Source organism: Melopsittacus undulatus, chromosome 9 (assembly GCF_012275295.1).
Source record: "Melopsittacus undulatus isolate bMelUnd1 chromosome 9, bMelUnd1.mat.Z, whole genome shotgun sequence".
In the NCBI taxonomy this organism is placed as follows: domain Eukaryota; kingdom Metazoa; phylum Chordata; class Aves; order Psittaciformes; family Psittaculidae; genus Melopsittacus; species Melopsittacus undulatus.
The window spans coordinates 20,444,790-20,454,104 of record NC_047535.1 but is presented as its reverse complement, the minus strand read 5'-3'; the positions used below and the strand labels follow the sequence as shown (position 1 = coordinate 20,454,104).

The following is a 9,315-nucleotide window of genomic DNA, read 5'->3' as shown; positions in this document are numbered from 1 at the left end:
AGCTCTAGGAGCACATCCTCTGCCTCAGGAGAGGTGGGAGAGCTCCAGGTCCAGCCCATATAACAGGAGATCAGGCACTGGGTGAGCTTCTGCTGTCAGTTTCTAGAGAGACATGAGTTAAGCACTGCCTGCTCTGCACTGACTCCTCACCAAGCCACATGGATCTGCCTGTGTTCTAGGAGTCTCCAGTTGGCACGTCATAGAGCTTCACAATTAATGCTCAGAAATTAATTACAACACTCTGTGATTCTTCCAAAGATGCTAATCACTACAAGGAAGAAGCCAACCAGCCTGTCAGCTTGGCACACAGTGCTTTCTCTCTAGCACTTTGATGAAGCCACCTTTGCACTTCTACACATTGCAAATGAAAAGCACCCTGGTGTCGGGCTGCCCATAGCAGAGCTCCAGTGCCATGCCTGGTCCTCCCCGAAGAGCAATGTAGCACAGACACCTTTCCTAGGGTTAGATGAGCCTGGCCATCGTTCCCCACAGACCCTAATGGGTATAAGCCACATGTGATAACTATACAAATAATTAAAAGGCAGTATCCGGAAGCTGTAAGCCGGGTGTGGGGTTCCTGCTGCTACTCACCATGTGCTGAGCTGTTCAAACAAAAGAGCAGGCTGGGTCAAACACAGGAACTCCCTCAAGTGAACTGTTGTCACAGGTCACAATCATTAAAGGGATTAGACCTAGAGAGCACAAAATTTCTGCAGGGCCTCCCATAGATCTCTGTGGACAGGCTTTTCCAATGCCATGTGCTGAAGTGTCTCTTACTACAGGACATGATGGATTTCCACTGCCCTGATAGCTGGTGTGATCCCCTACTGAATTAAAGCAGCCAATTTAATAGGTTTAATTCCTAACTAACAGAAACATGTAATGCACTTCAGCTCTGACACAAAGCGGGTGAACATCCAGAATGTGAGACTGCCAATTGGCAAGTTCAGTTACAGGGTGCAGTGCTAGAAACTGATCACAGGCTGGGGAGAAACAAACGGCCGCTTGGAAAGGAAACCTCTGTGACAAGGAAAGCCAGGTCCTCTCTTTCTCATTTGAATAAAACAAATAGACCAAGCCCAGGCAGAGAAAAAGTCCAACAAAACGATCTTGTTAGCAGAGTTGATTTTTAAACTTACTTGATTTTTACACTTACTTCAAGTAAACCAAGATTTTATTTAACTCTGTTCTTACTGAAGAACTTCAGTTTGTGACAAGATAATGGTTAAAAGTGTGAAGGAAACACTTTAAAGTGCACCCAGTAACAGCAGTATTTATGAAGCAATTACACTGACTCTTTAAACCCTAAAGAGGGTAATTCCCAGCTGTGCCTGCTCTCCCCACACAGCATGTCATGGCAGGGACAGCCCAGGTTGAGGCAGATACAGAAAGCAGGGAAACAGAAGTGAAACCCAGAAGTTTGTTTTCATTATACAAACTGAATGAGCACAAGAAGTGAAATTACGTTAATAAATGTCACACACTTGATTTTTTTTCTTTCCAGTGATTCTTGGGAGGGAGGTTTGGCTGCTCACTTACCAAGTCATTTGCAACAGGGCTCTCCCATCCTGGCCGGGCTTGGGTACCACCATGTGCACCCTACCACCATATGTGGAGAGAGCAGGATGCAGCAGCAGCACTAGTTCCTCCAGTGAGACATGCCAGACCAGATTTTTTGCATACCACAGCTCACAAAGTGCCATGTTAACACCATTCTGCAACTCACAGGTTTTGAGCTCTAACAGCTTCTCATTTTTTCCAAGTCAAAAAGAAACCCACTTGCTAATTCAACACCACTTAGAACCATGATGAATAGATTGCTTTTTCCTTTAGAGAGAAGGCAGCTGGGCTCCTGCAACAGCAGTGCAGCCTTTGCCCGTGGTTACAATGGCTGCGCCTTCAGATGGGAACTGGGCTGGGAGCAGGTGCTGTGCCAGCAGATAACACTAACAGCTCCAATAAGATCAGAGGGAACAACACTGAAAACTGGGCCCTGCGAGGGTGTCTGTATACAGCAGGGAAGACTCCAAACTGGTGTGAGCATCCAGACAAGGGATGCAGCTCAGCCAGCACCTCCCCTCAAACAGACCCTGCCCAGCATGCAGGTGCCTTCAAGTGACCCACAATTGATGGCTTCTGCAGGTGTAGGCACATAGGACCGCAGCAGAACCTGCAGCAATTACTGTGTGCTAATCATTAGATAGGATAAGGCTTGTTGCACCCACCACCTGCGGGGAGGTTCACCAAAGCTGAAGGTCAGCAAGCTGTCATGAGGATTAGCTGCAGCCTTGTACTTAAACATCCCCTACTCCCTTTCTGCATTTAAAGAAAGAAACAGCATCCTGCTTCCCTTTTCTGAGGCAGAAAAGAGTACGAGCAGCAGTTTTCAACAGAAATAAAGGACTTCATTGAGACAAACTGTCAGGATGAAACTGAAAAAAATTAAGTTAAAATTGAAGAGTCACACAAATGTAAGTTAAGTCTAAACCACCCTGAAATAAGTGAGGTTTTGGTGATATAGCCAACCCTACATCACCACAGGCCTCATGCATGAGTATCACTCCAGCTGTGACAGGCAAGTCACCCCCATGCCAGGCTCCAGGAGCCTGGGCTGTGCCCACTGCTCTCAGGGTGGCTGAGCAGAGCACCCTCGGGCACAGGTTCCCAGCAGAGACCAGAGCAGCCTGACTCCAGGAAGCTGTAGGCAGCATTGCCACCATGCTGCTGAGATACACTGCTGTCTCCTGAGAGCCTTACAGCTTTCCCAAATTACCCCTCATTCTTCTAGCCTTAGAAACACACCCCCAGCATCTTCCAGGCCAGGGAAGAGCAGCAGATGCTCTCCAAGCTGCAACTTGTAAAGGGTCGGGTTTACACTGAAGGGTGACTTTGACTTTATTCAAGGACATTTCCAGACCATTTTCTTCTCTTTTCCAGAGAACACGGTGAAAACAAGGATAGTAACCTTTCTGCTATTGCTTTTGTGGGGCCTGCCAGATCAGGTTACACTGGAAATCAAAATACTCCTATTTCATCTTTGTTCTGCTTGGTGTTGGAGAGGAACTGAGATCCACAGCAGATTTTCATGCAGCATTTGCCCTCTGTTTAGAGCATTTCTTAACCTGCCATTTGGCACACATGTCCCTAAGCATCCCATATTTCAGAAAATACCTTTGTTTCCCAGCACCAGTCAGCTCATTCCCACTGTAGCCAGAGTTGCCAGCACCGCAGGCTCCCGGTTGGCCAGGAGGACAGGAGGCAAACACCCGAGAGCATCCAGCTGCTGCCGAGGCAGGCACCATCCCTGTGGGAACTTGGGAGAGGAACTGAGCACAATGGTCCCACACTGCGGGCTCTTAATCCTCTTGCCGGGAGTAGCCAAGCTGGAGTTAGAGAACTGGAAGTCAGAGAACAAGCAGGCGTTTGTTCTGAGCAGGCAGCGCAGGCGGGAGCACCACCAGCTCCTTCCCGCCTCCGCAGGACTTACCATCCCTGAATGTCCCTTTTTGTCCTTCTCCCACATCTGCGGCTGGGCACACAACACTGCTCTGTCCGGCACTGGGCCGCGGTCCCTGCCACACGCCTACCCCAGGGTTCAGTCGCCAGCAGAAGGAGAAGCAGTGTGGCCACTGCAGGCCACAGTGATGCTTGCCAAGGCTCAACTTTCCCAAGAGGAAGTCTAACACATGCCAATTGCTCTCCCCATGAAGGGACATGCCCTCTTTACAGGCAGAACAGTGGGCTGATGGGTGACCAGGGAGAGAGGCTGAACAACAAGTTTGCACCATTTAGCAGGTATCAGAGCCACCAGTGCCACAGAAACATCTCACCTGTAGACAGGAGCATGAGACCGCTTTTAAGAATTAAGCCCAGCACCCTCAAAAGTACAGCTGCTCGGTATTACTGATCTAGTAAGGTTAAGCTCCATCACCTACTGCTCAGTCATCACTGTAACATGTGTTAGAAACTCCAGCTTCAGTAAAAAAACGTGCACATGTGAAAGAGAGAGGCAGCAGCAAGTGTTGGCAGAGAACAAGAGTTCTTTTGCTCTGTACAAGCAGGAGCAGCTCTCAGAGGAGCCTGTCTGTACTCACCTATGCTAATGAACTCTGGAAAGTTTTGTCCTACAAAACCACATGGTTATTTCCAGTTGCAGTGGTGAAGATGGGCCTTATGGACTGGATTTTCCGCTTAGGCTGACTTAGCCCTAGCTCTTACTGCAGGACTCTTCTGCAGCAAAAAGTGGTACGCAGTACCACACCACTCGGGTGCTGCACAGTCACTCATTTCAGGTCAAAGCACCAGGAAGGTGAACACAAACTGATGCACCAAAATACTCTGCATCCAAAGAGTGGATCACCCATTCGAGCAAATAAGCAGAAAGTTAAGGTTTTTAAAATAAAAATACTCAACATTTATTCACCTTTGAAGTCACCATAGTAAAATTGTACAGACTATGAGTAACTCAGGAACGTTATTAAAAGCTACCAGAAACATAAGGCAATTTGTACAACCATTGAAAGAAATACACAGCATGTTGAAAACAGAGTGAAATATTACTCAAACAAGACAACGCTTGATACGCACTAGAGTGACAAGAACCAGCATTAAGTTTTAAACAAAAATAAAGATGTTATGGCTACAAGTATTATACAGTGATAAATACTTCAAAAATATATTAAGATATATGGAAATTCTTGTTTTGTCAAGGAAATCCAGAGAAATCCCAGCCTTCACTGGATTTCAATATACCAATTAAGGTTTAATATTTAAATTCCTTTCAGTAAGAACCAGTACTGCAGCCATTAGCGTCCTGTATCAATACTTATCTTCTTGTAGTGTAATGAAATCAGCTGTATGTTATATCAAGCCCTAATGCCTCTTGCATCACAGGCATTTAATTGCTCTAAATCAACCAACTAGTTGCCTTTCGGTAACAAGTGCTGTGCACCGTATTTGAAGCCATAAGCTATGTTAAATCACAGTTAACGTTCGCCCACTTTACAGTATTAATGGAAGGCGGGTTCAGAGACATGCCTCCATGTAAAAAAGACGTCTCAAACAGAGGGTTTAGTAGTAGCAAGTCCACCATAATGTGTTCCTAGCATAACACCAAGCACTCAGAAGTTACAGTACATGAACCATGCTAAAGCTTAGGTTACATCTTCAATAAGAAAGTCCAGAGGATGTTTGTAGATGAGAGGTTTTGAACATGCACAAATGGTGGTTTAGGACACATTTCTTTGTGCTGTTACTGAGTATTACGTGAAGCAGTTTACAGCCAAGGATTTGGCAAAACAGTTTCCCGAACCAGTTTAAAAATATAAACTTCTTCTTAGAGGGTCTGTTCTATAGAAAATAGAGTGAAATCTGGTAAACTGTCAGTTTTGAGAGTACTTCCCCGTGGCTACATCGGTTCATCAGCCTACCGCACCACCAAGAGAAAAGCCAATCCTGCTATTCCAAACCCCGCTGCGGCCATGATCGCGTTGCTTATGGTACTGCTCTGCTCAGGTGTCTCGGATCCCTGGCTGCCAAAGAAGCGGCAGAAGCCATCCTAGAAAAGCAAGAAAGAAATGACATTGAGTTGGCTGGCTTACAATTGAATGGATTTCTTTTAACAAGTCTTTGAGCACAGTTTGGTTCACACTCCCAGAATGGTATTTGCCAGCTGTAGAAGTATCAATTTAATTATGAAAGTCTAAACCTTCTGCCTCAGGAACACAAAAATGCTTTGTGAGAGCCTTTGCACAAGGCAACTAAAAGCAGTAGCTACAAGTGCTTGTATGCCTTGCTCAACAATCACAGCCTTTCTATCAAGATGCTCAGCGTGCCATTACTTTATTTTAGGCCTTTTAGGCAAGTTTCTGATGGGAGCTGCCAGCATTGCTCCCCCTCATTCAAGCTCCAGAAAGCATCTGAAACACAGGATATGGAAATTTCCACTTGAAAGGCAGGAGACCGAAGATGGTCCCATCTCGGTGGACACAGGACTGATGACAACACACTCCTGGAAGGGCCAAGTGGACACTGCTCAGAGCAACGCTGGCAGCTGCTCTCCTAGATTATTAGTTGCGATAATCAGAAGTGGCAGCAATACAACTCCAGATGGTCGTGTTTGAACTCTGCTCCGCAGATGTCTATGTAAACAAGTTATACTCTGAATTTCTTCCGGAACTTTGTTCTTTACGCTTTAATTTGTGCGAACAAGCAACGCGATTTTGCCAAGTGGCAGTGTACAGTGCAGCCAACGACCATGCTGTTCTGAGCAATCAGATGGACCACTGGAAAACCAAGTCCATTTTGGTGTCTGGAAAAGTCAAGGAAACCAGCGGCTGCTTCCCACCCCCCTTTCTATTTTTAGAGCTTATTTGTACTGACATCAAATATTCCACTAGGACTGGAAATAGGGAATGTGCAGTTCTGTGGGACAGCTGACGTTTCGTTCAGTAACACAAGCAAAGCCGCACAGACGCTTTAAAAGCTGTACTTTCGCATGCATCTCAAGAGGCAGAGAGCAACAGCAGCCATCGCTTTACACTGCAATGTACATTAATGCTGCTGCCCACACCTTCCCAAGGCTCCGACCTGACCAGTTCCAGGACAAGCAGGAACCAGAGCAGCAAGTCTAGCAGATGGGTGGCTTCGTAACCAGGCGTGTTTGAGAACAGGCATATCACTATTTTGTGTTTACACTTGGGAGAAGACCCATGTCAGCCTGCTCTCCAAAATCTGCCGACCTGAGAAGGTAACCCTTGTTCCCACAAGCCAGTACATAGCTCCTGTATTTCCAGGAGGCTACAGTTTATCTAAGATGGGCACGGGCACCTTTACGGAACCGGACCAAGGCGCAACACAGGACTCCCGTAGACATTTTGAGCACCCTGCATGTCCCCACCGACCACCGCTGGGAGCTCCCCAGGCCCCACAGATGGTCAGCGCCGCTCCCCGCGGAGCCTCCGGCCGGGGCCGCATGCGCCCCTCATCCGCATCACGGCGGCCTTTTCCCCAGCGATACCCGCGGCGCCGGGGGCCGCTCTGCCGTGCTCTGCGAGCGGGGCAAAGGGGCCAGGCCCCCGTTACCCACCCAGGGCCGGGCTCCCGCTCCCCACCCTCGCTGTTCCCGGGGCCCGCCCCGCGCCCTGTCCCCGCTCACCCATCCGCCGTGCGCCTCTAGCCACTCGCCGCGCTCCTCGGCCAGGTATGCGGCCAGCGCGGCGGCCAGGCAGCGCGGGCCGTCGGTGCAGCCCCGCTCATCCAGCGCGGCCGCCAGCGTGCCCGCGAACACCACGAGCGCCAGGACCCGGCCCCAGTTGAGGCCGCCGTCCGCCTCCAGCTGCACCGCCACCCGCTCCAGCAGCGCCGTCGCCTCCTGCGGCTCGGCCCGCGCCAGCGGCGCGCAGGAGCGGAAGAAGACCCGCTCCTGCCGTTCCAGCTCGGCCGCCGCCCGCCGCAGTGTGGCCGCCGTGGGGCTGGGGGGCAGCGCGCTGCCGCCGCTGCGGTGCTGGAAGTAATCCTCCAGCAGCAGCGCCGTCTCCTCCTTCAGCGATCCCGGCATGGCGGCGGCCCAGGGGCGGCTGCGGCCCTGCAGCAGCAGCTGCCGCCGACTAAGAGGCGGGGCGGCCCCTCCGCCCGGCCCAGCCCCGGGGCGATGGGCAGCGCTGCCCTCCTCTGGGGCGGGGCTCGGCGGAAAGCCGAGCCCGGAGCGGGGGGAAGGCACCCCCCGAGCGGCACGTCCCGCACAGCAGCAGGGGAGCGAGCGGGGCTCCCTCACGGTGTGGGTCTGCGGAGGGCACGCACTGCACGGAGGCGCGGGTGTCCCCGGCAGCAGCAAACCGCGGGGTTACCACATGCGGGCGGAGAGGTACCTTTTTATTCATAGTTTCCCACACACACTTCAGGGTCTGACGTGACGCGTCAGGTTTTCTAGGGCCACAGGATGAGCGCGTTGTGTATTTACCGAACAAATGCAGTGGCGTTTGCGCTATGGTGGATTTACAGACAAAAATTAGGAATAGGCCCTTTGTGGTACACTTGCTGGTGTAAAGTAAAATGGCAGAGAACAGCACTGACGAAGCTGTGTCGTTTGCACAGCACCATGGAGACATCTCAGCAACATGCCTCCCCTGCATCCCAGCTGTGCCCTTCAAGCTGGGACCTTAACAGATACCAAGACTGCCATAAACACCATACTGAGATTTATGGCAGACAGCACAGGTACACCCAACATGTGCTTCCTGCTCAGTGCTGGTTTGCTGGCAAGGTTCAGGTGACGGCCTGTGATCATGCTGTCCCACGCAGCCCCGTATCAGAGCTGGGAGAGGTGCTGCCACAGAAGCCCGGGATGGGGGCAAGCTGTCACCTCTCCTCAGGCAACAGGATCCAGGTGCCCAACGCGTTGGCATGGGACTGCCCAGCTTCACTGCATCTATCTTGAGTCGCAGCTCTCTGTCTCCATTTCACATCCCTGCTAGAAAATCTAAAAATAGATGGTTGGAATAAACCCTATTGCAGTTTCTCAGATCACTATCAAGAACTGGCCTGATCTCTCACAGTCATTCCCAAAGCAAAGTTTTAGTTTTACATCCCCATATTTGGCTTTTGTTTTGTTTTGAAGCAGGGAAATCAAGCCTGTGTTTATGTACTAGAGCAGTAGCTGGAATATCTTTACTTGTCACCAGTGCCTTACACACATACTTTTTTAACTAGAGTTTTTCTTATGATTGTTAATCTTGTGGCAGGAATTTCCTATTACATTCCTCACAGCAGGAGAGCAAGAGGGAGAGGCTGCTCTTTCTCTTGCAATATCCTTTTCCACCCTTCCTGTTTATATAGCATTTCTGTTTAACAGGATGGAGCCGTCCGATAGTGACTTTGCCATGGCTATAGCTTGCTTCCATACATTTACCCTGGTTACATCCTGCTTGTGTAGCCTTTTGGGGCTGCTTTTACTTCACCTCAGCTCAGATCAAGAAGGTAGGGCCAGTGCTGGGGCTCTGGGATGTGACACTGCTGCTCTTTTGCTGCACCCAGAGATGCTGTGGCTGTTCTCCAAGGCTGGGATGTGCTGAGGAAAGGACAAGATGCAGGTTAAAACCTCTCCCTCTGGAAAGGAATAGAGGCATTTCTGAGACACAAATAGCTTCCCAGACCGAACGGGGAGTTTCAAACCACTGTGTTTTCCAAAGCCTCCCCGGCCAACCTTTAGTGAGTAAGAGCTACAATGGACACGTAAGTGCCCTGTTCCTCTGTCTTCATTTATCTGATGGGAAGCTGAAGCTGAAGCTCATTCTGGCTCATGGCTTTCACTGTTTC

The 9,315-nt window shown here is 49.9% G+C and overlaps 2 protein-coding genes and 1 long non-coding RNA gene across 5 annotated transcripts in view; 1 reads left to right on the top strand and 2 right to left on the bottom strand.

The window, feature by feature from the left end:
- Positions 1-4,389: 4,389 nt before the first annotated feature.
- Positions 4,390-7,645, bottom strand: BCL2L10 (BCL2 like 10). The gene is made up of 2 exons (XM_034065916.1): positions 7,157-7,645; positions 4,390-5,557 (listed from the first exon to the last, which is right to left on the bottom strand). Exons 1-2 carry the CDS (start codon positions 7,556-7,558, stop codon positions 5,426-5,428), a joined length of 534 nt encoding a protein of 177 aa, XP_033921807.1. The 5' UTR covers positions 7,559-7,645; the 3' UTR covers positions 4,390-5,425.
- The window catches only part of LOC115945993 (uncharacterized), a 3,608-nt gene continuing 936 nt past the window's right edge, over positions 6,644-9,315 (top strand). The window contains exons 1-2 of one of the 3 annotated variants that reach the window (XR_004549981.1): positions 6,644-6,748; positions 9,034-9,231. This is a non-coding gene — a long non-coding RNA (uncharacterized lncRNA). Of the gene's footprint in view, positions 6,749-7,696; positions 7,865-9,033; positions 9,232-9,315 lie in introns of those variants that run through there. The other 2 variants (XR_004080158.2, XR_004549980.1) reach the window with 2 other exon arrangements.
- GNB5 (G protein subunit beta 5) overlaps positions 8,822-9,315 on the bottom strand; it is a 23,648-nt gene continuing 23,154 nt past the window's right edge. The window contains exon 13 of the transcript XR_004080156.2: positions 8,822-9,067. The gene's annotated coding sequence lies outside the window, so the exon portion shown is untranslated. The remainder of the gene's footprint in view (positions 9,068-9,315) is intronic.